This window comes from Octodon degus, unplaced genomic scaffold, assembly GCF_000260255.1.
Source record: "Octodon degus isolate 3935 unplaced genomic scaffold, OctDeg1.0 scaffold00025, whole genome shotgun sequence".
In the NCBI taxonomy this organism is placed as follows: Eukaryota; Metazoa; Chordata; class Mammalia; order Rodentia; family Octodontidae; genus Octodon; species Octodon degus.
Genome location: NW_004524601.1, coordinates 19,485,998 through 19,500,515, shown reverse-complemented (window position 1 = coordinate 19,500,515; position 14,518 = coordinate 19,485,998). Strand labels below are relative to the sequence as shown.

The 14,518-nt window shown below is 35.2% G+C and overlaps 1 protein-coding gene across 2 annotated transcripts in view; it reads left to right on the top strand.

Moving 5' to 3' along the window:
• Positions 1 to 3,380, top strand: part of Ube2e3 (ubiquitin conjugating enzyme E2 E3) — a 102,399-nt gene extending 99,019 nt beyond the window's left edge. For both annotated transcript variants that reach the window (XM_004628645.2, XM_023712407.1), the window contains 2 exons: positions 909 to 1,056; positions 2,750 to 3,380. In XM_004628645.2, the coding sequence (XP_004628702.1) occupies positions 909 to 1,056; positions 2,750 to 2,847 (246 nt within the window). In that variant the 3' untranslated portion in view covers positions 2,848 to 3,380. The remainder of the gene's footprint in view (positions 1 to 908; positions 1,057 to 2,749) is intronic.
• The last annotated feature ends 11,138 nt before the right edge of the window (positions 3,381 to 14,518 follow it).

Sequence of the window (14,518 nt, the reverse complement as noted above, 5' to 3'; positions counted from 1 at the left end):
CTTGCCAGGGAAGCGCTTATTCCACTGAGCCATCTCCCCAGCCCCTTAATGTATTAATCTAACAAGGAAATTAACCAATTTGGAAATGAAAGGCCGAGAAATAGAATGACAAGTAGTATACATGATTTTACCAACCTTCCTCTCAGTTCTCCATTCCTTTCTGATGTGTGGCAACAATTTAACTGAATTGGTACTCACACTGCTACTTAAAAACTTGTATTTTAAGAAAGTCTTGGGGGCCAGAGATATAGCTCAGTGGTGTAAGCGCCTGCCTGCCAACTGCAAGGTCCTGAGTTTGATCCCTGATACCACCAAAAAAAACCCAAAAAACAAACAAACAAAAAGAAATTCTTCATTTGTCTTAGTTTTACACCAAAACATTTCAACTCTTCCTCAGTTTCTTACTGTGTGTGTAGAACTATTAGGTAGATACATGCATACGCATATGTGCATGCACATGTATATGTATATGGAATTACTATAGTGTTCGTTTAGATTTAATTGATCAACTCACTTTAAAAAAAAAAAAACAAAAAAAAACAGAAAACCAATGAGTCCTTTTTATGCCAGAGGAAACAAATAGTTCTTTAACTGTGTCAAGTAAAACCATTTAAATTTGCAATAAAAATTAGTCTCAGTTTGACACTGATTAAATTATTTTACTATTAACCCATTTATGCCAAAGATTGCAATGTTTCTAATTTTTGCGTGAAATTCATGTTACCTAGAAAAATTCAAGGAACAAAAAATTCTAGAAGAAAAAAATAACTTATATTCCATTGTGTAGACATTCAAGAAATGTAATTATAGGAATTGAAAGGCTATATACCACCTGTGATGACTAACATGTGAGATTTAGTTGGTAGTAAAACATTCATAATATCTTTCCTGTTTGCACTGTGACTTAGGTTACTTTCCGTACCAGAATCTATCACTGCAACATCAACAGTCAGGGAGTCATCTGTCTGGACATCCTTAAAGACAACTGGAGTCCTGCTTTGACTATTTCAAAGGTTTTGCTGTCTATTTGTTCCCTTTTGACAGACTGCAACCCTGGTAAGCAGATCTTTATAAACATATACTATAAAGCAACAAAAACTTGTGCAGTTACTTGATTAGCTTAAGTGTTGATTGAGAAATAAATGCTATTGGTAGAAAGCTCAGCATAAAACATTTTGTTTAGAAATTGTCAATGCCATTTCAGTTGAAGTAGGCCAAAAGTTTCCCAGTAACTTCATTTAGTTAGTGGTATGCTCTTTTGTAATTTTTTTCTCACCTTCATTTATTTTGTTTTTTTCCAAATTATAAAGCGATATACCTCGTTTCTATCACAAACTTAAGCAGTGTCTTTGGCACTGCTCCCTCTCATTCCATGCATACTTTAAGGCAGCCATTGGTAGGGAAGGGCTTTTCCTTCTTGGGTTAATGTTAATTACATTAGATACAATATGAATTGTTACTAAAATGCTAGCTAATAAGAGTTGAACTCCAGTATGATTATACAAACTCAGAAATAAAGTCTTTAATATCTGATTCTTAACTTTTCCAGAAATGAGTAACTACCACTTAGAAAGTTTAACCTGAGTAGCTGATGTGATAAAGTGATGTTTAGACCCAGAGGTCCATGTGTTATTTCACTGTGTGATTATTTTTAAAGGAGTTGCCTTGACTTTGATAAATATTTGATAATTTCAGCACCAAAAACTGTGGTTACCTTGGACCTGGCATATGTGCAGTGGGTATATACTTGACTTAGATACCTGTGATCAGTTGCTCAAACAGTTGATGGATAGATGTCCATAATGGTATCATTTATTAAAGTAAAAGATTAAAAATTACCCAAGTGTTTGTTAATAGAGGGACCCAGTTCTTAAACAGAATGGCTCAATGCTGTATGAAATGATAGGAAGAGATCCTGAGGATATATTAAGTAAAAAAGCAAGATACTAGAAAAAATATATGTAGATAATAATGTTCTAAGTGGGAATAAAATCTTTGAAACAGCTGTTGTAAACAAGTTAAAATTAATTTCCAAAGAAAATTGTGAATAGTTGGTGTCAGAAAGATGAGAGTTTTTATTATTTTTATTTTTTTTTTAACTGGCTATGGTTTAGTGCTTCGGCTGCATATACACTGAAATACTGGTTATCGTTTAGACCACCTCATATCATATTATGTGTACATATTTTTAAAACATTCAGAATAAAAAATTAATATCTCAGTTAATTTTTAGTTTAAAATTCTACTTAAAGTGAAGTGGCAAGTATTTTAATAATGCTTTGAATACTGATTATTTACTACTGTATATAGAGTGAAACATTTCATTCAGAATAGCATTGATCAGAGTTGTTTGTAAGAATTATATAATATCAGGCTGGGGAGATAGCTCAGCAGCATAAATGCTTTTAATCCCTAGTAACAACAACAACAGAATAATTTAATGTCCATAACAACCACCTACTACACTTTGATTTTTCAGTGAAATGCCAAGACTAAAAATAAGCTGTATGTATTAAAGGCGTGTATCTTTTATAGAACTTAGACCCCTTAACACTCATTCTTTTTCTAACAAGAGGCTTTCTTAATTTGTATATTAAAATATATAAATAGTCACATTAAGCATTTTTTCTTTTGAATATCGAACCATTCTAAATCAGGATATGCTGAATTATCTGTTTAGTCTAATGGACTATTAGAGCTGTACATTTAAGATGCCACATAATATCTTTCAATGTTTCCACTTTTCCAGCGGATCCTCTGGTTGGAAGCATAGCCACTCAGTATTTGACCAACAGAGCAGAACATGACAGGATAGCCAGAGAGTGGGCCAAGAGATACGCAACATAATTCACACAATGTGTATGCAGTGTGAAGGGGCAGGAGGCGTCTTCTCACTGTGCTGCAAATCTTTATAGCCTTTACAATACGGACTTCTGTGTATATGTTGTACTGATTCTACTCTCTGCTTTTATCCTTTGGAGACTGGGAGACTCCCTAAAAAGGTAAATGCTATCAAGAGTAGAACTTTGTAGCTGTAGATTAGTTATGTTTAAAACGCCTACTTGCAAGTCTTGCTTCTTTGGGATATCAAAATGTATTTTGTGATGTACTAAGGATACTGGTCCTGAAGTCTACCAAATATTATAGTGCATTTTAGCCTAATTCATTATCTGTATGAAGTTATAAAAGTAGCTGTAGATGACTAGGAATTATGTCATTTGTATTAAACCAAGATCTATTTCTGAGTATGTGGTTCATGCTGTTGTGAAAATGTTTTACCTTTGTCAGTTTGTAATGAGAGGATTTCCTTTTACCCTTTGTAGCTCAGAGAGCACTGATGTATCATCTCAAACACAATAAACATGCTCCTGAAGGCAATAGTTTCTTGTCGTAATGTTTTTAAGTCAGTCTTGTCAGAAGGTGTGTCTGAGATGATTGTTGATGAAATAAATATGTGGATATGAAGATTGACTATTAAGCACTAGCACAAATGAATGAATTATTAAATGCATAGAGTTTTTATTTAAATCTCAGTGAGAAAATACAAGTTGATAATACGAAAAACTGAATTTTAAACCATTGATTTCAAGAACACTTGAAAGTTTTACTTTAAGCTAAAAGAGAAAATTCTGCTTCACTCAGGAGTCATTTTAGAACATTGCACTTCCAAGGACTGGCAAGATAGTGCAGGGGACTAAGTACCTGCTTCGGCAAGTGCAGAGAGCAGGGTTCAATCCCTGGCACCACATGCCTTGCTGGCCTGCCCCTGGTCACGCTGAGCCAGCCACTGAGTCTGGGCGTGGTAGTGCTTGCCTGTAATCTCAGCGCTGGGGAAGCTGAGAACAGGAGGATCACTGTGAGACTCAGCTGCCTAGTGAGACCTTGTGCCAAATACATAGAACAGTTCACTTCCAAATTAGTGATTTCTGTCCAGCATTGCACAGTATTGTCAAATAACTTTGGTGTGTTAGCTAATTCATGTATGATTCTCTTTTGAAAATCTTGGTCTTAATTTTTATGGTGCATTTCTGTTTTTACTATGATGCCTGGCCACCGGTTGAGTTGAACCCAAATCCCTTGCATGCCTAAAGGCTAGAACTGTTCATGTACAGATGTGGCATTATTTCTCAACTAAAATTATAGTGTTTTTATAAGTTTAAATATTTTCTAGTTGAAATTATAAAAATGTATTACTAAGCTTATAACCACTAAGCTTTCTTATTAGAGTTCATAAACAGTATAATTTTGCTCATTTTTTTCCTTTGGGATAATTTTCTTTGGTTATATTATCAGACTTATAGTTTATGGGACAAGTGTCTTCTCCAACCCTAAAAATGGTACTAAGAGTACCATCATAAAATTCAAAGTTGAATTAACATAAAAGTACATTGCTTCAAGATAATGAAACAACATGTATAATTCCACATTCCCTGGCTAAAAACAGTGGATAATTTGTCAGTAGAACTTTAAAATCAGTAAAAATAAATTTCAGCTTTCATATCTGTTTTTCACTTAAATATACCCACACCTCAAAGATGGCCTATTACAAACCAAGTGGTACTATCTTGAAAAATTTAGGGTTAGGTTTACAAAAAATCTGAATTTTGACTATTTTAAGTAAAAACTAAAAATCTGCGTTAAATTCAAGTTGTTTTGATAGGAATGGAAACCTTTTATATCAACCAAAAATATTTCTATAACCTGTGGATAAGCTGTAGAAAGTAGTTTTTCCTCATTGCTGAAACTGTACATGTTGTATCCTAGAGCAGTAAGCTTTTCTCTTGGTGCTAGACGAGCTTTCTCATTTTTAGCGTGTTTGGGAAATTGTGATTTAGTTACTCTTCAGTTACTCTCAGTCTACTTATGACCACTAACTTTGCTTTCTTGGCTGGGGACAAAGTAAGGTGAATTGGTTTATTGTGAGTCTTCCACAAACTACCTTTTGGCCTTGAATAAGACACCTCTTTGGATGTCAGTTTATTTATATATGATACACTGGAGTTGAATTTGATTATTTTAGTGATTTGTATAATCACTCAAATTCAGTAATTTTATAAGCTTACAAATTTTTGTTCTGTATATTTCTTTTAGGCAGCTACCTGCACCTTCAAATGAGCTAATAGCATCTAGATATTCTGATAACCACCTATCACGTACATGAAAGCCATATTCTAAGTTTGAGAGAAGATAATAAAAAAGCATGTTTTGAAAAAAATTTGGTCTCATCTATTTCTGAAAAACTGGTCTTCACAGTTACATAGGCATTAACCCCTGTATTCTATTAGCTACTAAGAGCACACTTTGATACTATTAGAGAATCTGTTTTCCCCATGAAACTGTTCTACATGTAAATTCAACATTCAAATGAAACACAGTGCTGTATTGTTTTGGTTTTGGTTGTTTTTTATTTTTGTTTGTTTGTTTGTTTGTTTGTTTGTTTTTAATTAAAACAAGTTTTTTGAGTTGTAAGTCCAAATGTGTCCTAAGTGCACAACAATGGCAGTAGCGTCAGGCATTGTACTGAGCCTGGAGTGCCCTCGTCATGAGCACGTGCCTCTGAGGGGCTGAGCTGTGGCCCCCCACACACCAGGCATTGTTTAGTGGCGGTTGTGCCCTGTCTTGTTTAATGCCCTTGAGAAGCTCTAGGAACCAGACCCTGATGACCACAGTGACAGGGCTGGAGTGGACACAGCAGGTTCAACAGCTTGTGCACAGTGTAGTCAGTGCAGTTTAGAGATACACAGCTTCCATTCCGAGCTGAGATGTTGTTTAAAATACTTCAAAGTAATGTGGAATATACTAGCAAGTTTAACTATTCCTTATAAACGTATACATTTATAGATTAATTATAGCACCTGAAAATTATTCTCTCCAGTGAGGTACAGTCTGTAGTTTAGTCTGTCATTATTTGAATATTGTTTTAGTCTCAGCTAGAACTGTACTCAAAATCAAACTTAATGGTTTTCAATGAAAATGGGGTATTTATTAATATTTTCCAGAAATACTTTTAACACAATTTTCCCTTTTAATTTGAAAATGAGACACATGACATAATTTAAAATCAATCATATTTAGTAATATAATCATATCAAGAAATTTAGATAACAAACGTATCAAGTATTTTTTAAAATAAAAATGTTATAGGTATCTAGACATTTCTTTTTTTTTGGGGGGGGGGGCAGAACCCAGGATTGAACTCAGGCCCTTGCACTTGCCAGGGAAGTGCTTATTCCAGTGAGCCGTCTCCCCGGCCCTAGACATTTCTTTTAATAAAGGGAAAAAAAGGAAAACAACACAGTCTAAAACTAATCACAGGGAAAAAATTAAGTTGATAATTGCAGTTTGACCCATGTCTTTGCTGCCTTTTTTTAGTATGAACAACATTTTCTCATGTGTACTTGAAGATCTTGGAATCAGCCCACTAATTTGTCTGAGAGCATTCTAATACAAGAATATAGAAGAATTTTAAGCTTGACTGGACACTAAAGTCATAGTCTAGTGTGTGGCACTGCCATTTTTTTTTTTAACTCGTTTATATTATCTTTGAGTAGATATATAGCATGAATTGCAATGTTATTTTTCTTCAACCATTGCAGATTGTTTTGAGACTGGGAAAATGAGTCTACAGTGATTACATAATATTTCAGTTAGTAATGTGACTTATTTTAGATAAATAAAACACACAGATCCTTGTATTTCCTACCCTAAGTTCACAATTCCATTTTAGTACATGCACAGTATTTCAGATGAAACTTAGTTTTAAAAATGACTGATTTCTCTGCTTTGTCTAAATGTTTCTGCACAGTGGGCTGAGACTTCTCATGTAGCTGCATTGCTAACGGTAATGAATAGTGGTAAAGCCTGATCGTTGTCAGTTAGCATCAACCTTATTAAAAGTAGACATGAGAGGCCACCTTCTAGGTCTGTGCATATCTTTCTAAGGTGTGTGCACACCTTGCCATACTTTATTCTTTTTCTTTTTGACCTCCTTAAACCCATAAGTACTTCTTAAAAGGAATATTCTGGAACATTTGCATTGGCTCTTGTTTTAAGTTGCCACCTGTTGTGCCCTTGCTTGTGCTTCCACATTATGAAACCTAAGGTGAGCTTTAAATGATAGCAACTAATATATCTATCTAGCTATATGAACATATATGAGTACAAATAATGAGAAGGTAAGCTTTAGAAGATGATTTAATAGTGGGTGAGTCAGATTTGGGCAAAAGAACACTTTTAATAGTCTTGGTTATTAATTTAATAGTTTGTCTAGACCAAGGCTCTGTATGTAGTTCTGTATATTTTCTGAAATGTAAACAACAAACCCCTATGACATAAAAGAAGGAATTGTTAGACAAATCTAGGTACTATCGACAGTGCATATTTAAACAGATTTAAATTCATTTTAAATCTCCCTTGTCTATAGTTAAATCAAATTTGATGAAGCTAAAGTCAGTTGTGCATGTCTACGTAATAGATTAGTAAGAGTGTCTGTCCATCCATCCATCCTTCCTTCCTTGGAAGGAAAAATGGGGTAAGAAGGTACCTATGCTAGAAATCCCTTTACTGATTTCTGTTGCAAATCGATTTATTGTGCATATTTTAAGTGCTTGCAAATTAAAAGCCTCTTATGGGCAGTATAATAGATACAGGATACATTTTCACGATCTTAGTTTATCACTTTCCTGTCCTGACACATTGCTTTTTCCCCTCTGTCCTTGTTCCTACAACATCTTTGCTAATGTCTGTGTATCTTCTATTGAATGTGAAATTGAGCAGAATGTGAAATTAAATACACCAGTTTAGTGATGAAAATATTAGTATGGTTTGAAAAATTTATCCAACCTGTGTGAAAGTAAATGTGAATACTACTAGTTGATGCTTTTAAAGTGATTAGTCTGTCTTTCAAATTAGTCTTAGTACCCAGTCCTCTGGCTTACATTTTGGCATTTCACTACAGCTTAGCCTCCTACTCCTATTTCTGGATAAGGAGTAGCTTTGGAAAGATTGTATCTCTTCCTTTTCTCTGTGTCTTAAGTACCTACTCTGGCATCTTAATACCTTTGCTTGCTGAATGAATCATTGTTGTATCATGGGAAGAAGTCCACTCCATAAAGCTATCAAGAAACCAGTGAAGCTTGTCTCTTTAAGCTTTTTTTTGGTACTGTGTATTGAACTCAGGGCCTTATGCTTGCCAGGCAGGCACTTAGGCTGCCGAGCTATATCCCCAGCCCAGCATATGTTTTTAATTTCCATTGCATTGATTCAGTCTGTTGTGTGGTGGTGATGCTTGTATTCATATTAAATTGAAAATAGCATGTTAGCAATAGCATACTCTGTACTTGTTTAAAATAGAGAATAGATTAATCTTACAACTTGTAGTCTCTATTCCATTACATTCTCTGTCCTACAGAATTATTTAATTTTCCATTACAATTAGTATCTTCTTAGCTGATACATTTTCTCTAGTACCCATTTATAGGTAAAAGAAAAAACGGTGCAAAGGAATATCTAAACCATTGTGTGCTGCATAATTTGTTTTGACCAATGTACTACATAAACAATAGTGGTCCTATAGATTATTGCTTCATATAGCCATTTTATTTTAAGTATACCCTGATATTTCTACAGCAATGATAACAGCTAAAAACACATTATCTCAGCATATTTCTGTTAAGCAACTCATGCCTGCCTCAACTTAGTGTAGTTTTAAAGAAATAGGAAAAATGATAAGTGATAGCTTTTGAGGAAATTCAAAAGAAATACTGCAGGAAAAATGAACAGATACACTAAACGTTCATATGGAGAACATCCTCGTGTTCTGAAAGTAGTTATTGAAATGTTATCCAAGGCTCCTCCTCTCATTGCCCCTTTACTGCTTCTCTGAAAAAGAGAAATGAAAGAGATGCACCCCTTCACTGTGGGCTCACTTGCAGCTTTTGTTTTTGTTTATTCTTCATGCTACTCTTTTACAAGTAGGTGTAATAGAAAAGGTGACTGGTTGAGTTCTCCCTAATTTCAGAAGTATAATTCCAGCATCTCATTTCTCTCGCTCATAAAGTGAGTACTTCAATCAGCTGAGCAGGCTCAGATCTGTTGGCTACTCCCTGGCCCTCTCAACAGAAAACAGAAGAAATGGACTGGTGAGCATGGTGGGCTCAGGATCCCTGATCATTAGGACCCAAGTGTGAAGGACTGTTAAGGAGTCTTCAGTGACTGAGATTAGGAGACTTAACGCCAAGTTCAGTGTTTCCATCTACAAAGTAAAGAGACCATTCATGAGTGGTACAAAGAGTATGAGGGAATAAGGTGGTAGATGTGTCAGTAGCTCTCCATATCTGATTTCTTTGGTGGTGATGGTTGTTGTTTTCATTCTGTAATCTGTATCCAAACTTGTGGTTGTCTGTATGGGAGCCTTTTTGAAACCTTCCCATACAAAAATTAATCCATTCTTCATATTACTACCAGGACTGTCTTTTCTCCGAAGACTTCAGCAATTGCCCATCCTTTAGGGAATTCAAGTGTAAACTCAGAATCTTAGCTTTCTGTCAGTGCTGTAGTGCAGTGTGATTACTGGTGAAGCTGCATCTGTGTTGGCAGCAGCTTTATGTGTACGTTTTTTCTTTTTTGTTTTTTGTTTGGCGGAACCAGGGATTGAACTCAGGCCCTTGTGCTTGCTAGGCAAGCACTTATTCTACTGAGCCATCTCCCTAGCCCTTAGGTACACTTGTTTTATATTGACATACCACAGTCACTTGCTAAAAGAAACAGTTCCATCCATCACTTAAAAGTATTTCCTCAGAGAAATGGTGGTAATGTCTCATTGAAAACACTTCTTCACTAATTCTCCTTCAAGGCTTTTTGCCTGTAGGACTACCACTCTCTGATGCTCTGATACTTTTATAATTTATTTTATTACAAGCAGTTCAAAGTATTGATGAATATAACCTTTTTGCTGGCCATGTTAAGTTTCAGTCACACATTAGAAATCAGGAAACTCTGCTAGGCACACCAGCATTTTAAAAGTGAAACTGATGCACTTGGTGCTTGAAGACAGACAGTACGTTTCTTGCACACCTAAGAGCATTTGGCAGTGCCGAAATTGAGCCTTCTATTCAGTCCAAAATAATTCTTTGATGAGCAGGCAACACAGTACTTGGTTTTTTTTTTTTTTTTTTTTTTTCTTCCTGGATTCTAGTATTTGGAAGTGTTTTAACTTATATATTAACTGTATGGAAGCAGCTTTACACAGAGATACTACAGGTGTAGGTTAATACATAATCATTGGATGGATTTGGTGTTACAGCACCACATGTTTATTTTCATTGTAGCGATGTTTCTGTTAAGACCAACAAATATTTGATCACATTTAAACATAGAAAATCCTTCATCTTTAACAGTTTAGCTCAAGTTAAGGTCAAAAGGGAGTCTTCAAGTGGTACTTAAGTGAATTTAAAGGTGCAGATGATTTTAAGTCACACATTGGTCACGCTTGTTTCATTCTATTCTGGCTAACACCTCCCTTATGGAACCTTATTTAAACAGCATTTCCTTATTTAAGTCTTGCCCAGAAGATTTCAATTAATAATATCACCAGTCTGTATTTAGAGAATGTCATCTCTAACATCTTTAAACATCTTTGAAGTTCTGTATTTTACTGACTAAAATTACAAACGGTTTCATGTTTCTTGTGACGTGTAGCTTTATTAGATTCATTTTAATGAGTAGCTAGAAATTTATTCTTTTTTCAAACTAGGATTAGTGTAAGTTTACCGTATGTTTAATACTGGGTATAAAATATAGGACTCAAGAAGAGCAAAAATTTCAGTGAGGGCTTCTGATAATCACGAAGTGCTCTGAAAGTGAGTTGGGGATAGGTGTCCTGGGAGGCATAGTGTACTGTGGAGAAAGTGTCAAGCCCATTAACTGCTGGTCCTCTGAACTTGGGGTAAACATATTGTCTTGGTGGCTCTGACAACGCGATGGGATGTAGAGATCAATAGTTTCCTCAGATTCTATTAGTGAAACTTGTCTTTATTTTCTTAACATTCCAGGGAAACCAAGATCACAAAAATGGTAGATTCTGGTGGTAGAAATGTTATTATTGATTGTATGATGTTACTGTAATTTCTTTTTTTTTTTTTTTTAGATTAAATATATTGTGCACCAGGTACTCTGACCGTATGTCTAGATTAATTTCAAGTAACATACCAGAGATTGATCATTTATTTAATAGTTACCTCTTCTTTAGCATTGGCAGCTTTGAGCATGTCGGGAAAACTCAGTTCCTGTCTACAGCATAGCAACATCTCCTGGGAGTATGGAACTAGAAGACTAATTGAGTAGGATACACAGAAACACACTTCTCTGCAAAGCACTAGAATCTGTTTATTTTGCAGAACTTGGGTTAGGAAGAGGAACCTTTGTTCTGAAATTGGGGTTCTACACAAGAATCTTTAAATCATTCTGTCTAAAATAAAACCATCCAGTGAAAAGGATATGTGAAAACTAATTGCAGGGGTTGTAGCCTGACATACTTTGACATTTTCTCTTGATAAAAATGAAAATGGAGATCACACATTTAAAATTTCAGTTGTGTTTTCACTTAATTAAGGGTCATTGATTTATCACAATAGTTTCTTTGTGAGTAAAACACTCCCAATAGTAATTGGTATTTCAGTTCTCACTGCTGAGTCTTTAGGATATTGAACTCTAGAGCCAAAATAGTTTAATTAATTTAACCACCAGCCTGTAATAGAGTATCTAAGCTTTCAAATCTCTTTATTTGCTATCTTGTTATAATGAAGAATTTTGTTTTTCTCTGCTTCTCTGGGCCTGAATTTTCTCAATTATGTAATTGAATAAAAACAATGAATAACAGTGCAGGACTGTAGTAAATGAAATTTTTATTCAGTAGTAGAACAATGGGCGGTGTGAAGTAATTTGGAAAGAATTTCAAAACAGTAAAATACACAATTAAATTTTGTGGATAATTATACACTCGAATGCAGAATGAAGCTTCACTATTAGAGTACTGTGTTTGCTTTGCTAATAGGCTGTGTTACATCTTTTTTGTTGTTTTTTTGTTTGTTTGTTTTGTCTCTGGGCTTTGAAGATTGAAGTTTACTTTAATTGCCAAGAAGGACATAAGTGAGTATATTTTTTAAATACTTCTTGTTTAAAGGCATGAATACCAGATACACTTTTGCTTTAAGATTGCTTTGCTTTTCATTGAGCAAAGTGGCTTGCTTCAGATTCTAGGATTTTACACTGAGATTTTACAGAGCTGGTGTGGTCCTATAATTTTTAGATGATTTTTTTTTCTGTTTGCCATATATCAGCCAGACTAGGAATTAAGAAATTTAAACCACTCTGGATATGGTGTGAATAAATTCATGTATATTTTTCTTCAGGGAAAACCACACATTTTCTAGTTTTTAAGGATTTCTTTTAGTTCCCATTTTGAGACCAGCAGTTTTTGTTTTTTTTCTTTTTCCCTTCTCTTCTCTCCCCCTTTCCTCTTCCTCCTTTCTTTTCTTTTTTTTCCCAGAAAAGATTGTTGGAATCATAACATTACCTGCCAGAACAAGAGGCTAATAATCATGCAGCCTTATTTGAAAAATTTCTTATTCCATCTTCCAGGATTCCTCCTGTTTATCTTTAGCCTTTGCTTTTCCCTGGAACATACGGCTCTTACACAGTGGTGTAAAGACACTCCATCCAGTGGTTAGTGCTCAGTAGAAAACAAGAAGTGGGCGGGTGTGGATCCAGTAGACCATCTGCACCGTATGCCTTTCTAGCCTCACTAAACCGACGGAGGGGTATATTTTTAAATTTAATTTGTGGGCTGAGGAGATAGCTCAATAGAATAAGCACCTGCCTGGCAAGCACAGAGTCCTGAGTTCAATCCCCGGTACTGCACCAAAAAATAAAATAAAAATAAAAAATAAATAAATTTAATTTGTGCTATAGTAGATATGTTTGTGACAATCTTCTTGTACATATTTGTTAATTTTGCCTAATTTAAATCATATGTTAAATATGTAGGTGTTGACTTCCTCTTGGGGCCACTTAGTATTTCTTGGAACCTTTAGAAGGGACAGAAACAAGTTATACTTTTATCGATACTAGGCATTTTAAGCTAGTGCTAGGCTCAAAGTGTTAGAAAACACTTTAGAGTACATGCAATGTACTAAGTAAGCAAATATAGATCGCTGCTTAATGACATGCCGGCAGGTTTAGCATCATTCACTTAAGGGACCTTTTTATTCTAGGAAAATAAAGTAATAGACACAGTGAATTAAAAAGTTAATCATAAGAATGCAGTGAAAACCTGGAAGTCATGCTTACCCCTACCTGCTCTTGACCCCCCTTTGTCTTCCCTTACCCTCTCCTCTCCTTTCTGTACTCTACTGCTCTCCTTTCTTCCAACCTCTCTTGCATTCATTACTGAAAGAAAAGGGGAAAGTGAACAAATATATAATATAATTAAATCGCTTAAATTCTGAATAAGAAGCTATGTGCAGTAGCATGTGCCTGTCATCAGAGCTGCTCAGGATGCTGAGGCTAGATAATGAGTTCAAGGCCAGCGTAGGTGACTTAACAATTCTCTGTTTCAAAAATGCAAAGGGTAGGGGATGTAGCTCATTGCAGAGATACTGGGTTCAATCTCCAGTACTAGGAAAAAGAATTTGGAGGGAAGTTTTGTGGCATCTGTTTAGTCACTAAACAGTTTTTCACCACTCCTATGCCCACTGTCCTAAAACTGCTGATTATGTCTTGAGGATTACCAGAGTTGTTTCTACTTAAGCAAAACTTAATTATACAGAGAATGTTCCTTCATTTGTTTAATCTTTGTATTTTGTTGTTTTGATAAAACCTAGAAGGTGTTTTTGCTTCTCTGTGTGTTGGTTATTTTGGGTATAAGGTATCCATCCCATAGCACTCCATAAATCTCCACTAGATGTCAGTGTGCTACTAACTGAAATCACATCAGCCCTCTATAGAAGTGTTCTTGAAACCTGTTGTGAAGGTGAACTCTATTTCTAGCCAGAGTAACCAAAGTATTTTAGTGTTAGTTAGTAGTAAGTAGTACTTGCCCTAAACAGAGTTAATAACAAGTCTGTTTTTAAAAATACAGAACTTTTCACCTGAAAATTTCAAAATACACATATTCTGTTGTTTTTGATTTTTTTTTTTCTTAATATGCCTAAAGAGAATGCTGATATGAAGTTGGCTTTACACTAGAGTGGGATTGCTCGGGAACCTGTGGCTAAGCTCACCTGACCAACACTGGCATCGCTGTGATGACAGAACACCCTCCACCTAAACCTGCTGCATCTACAAGCTGTCTAGCATCTGTGCATTTAGCTTCCCTTTGGAGAAGTCTGCTGTTTGAGTTCAGTACCTTCTCTGTAGCACAAATTCAAATAAGAGAGCAATTAAGAAATACTGATATGATTAGTTAAATTAGTACTTGGCTGTTAATACCAAAAATTAAATTTTATACTGATCACACAAA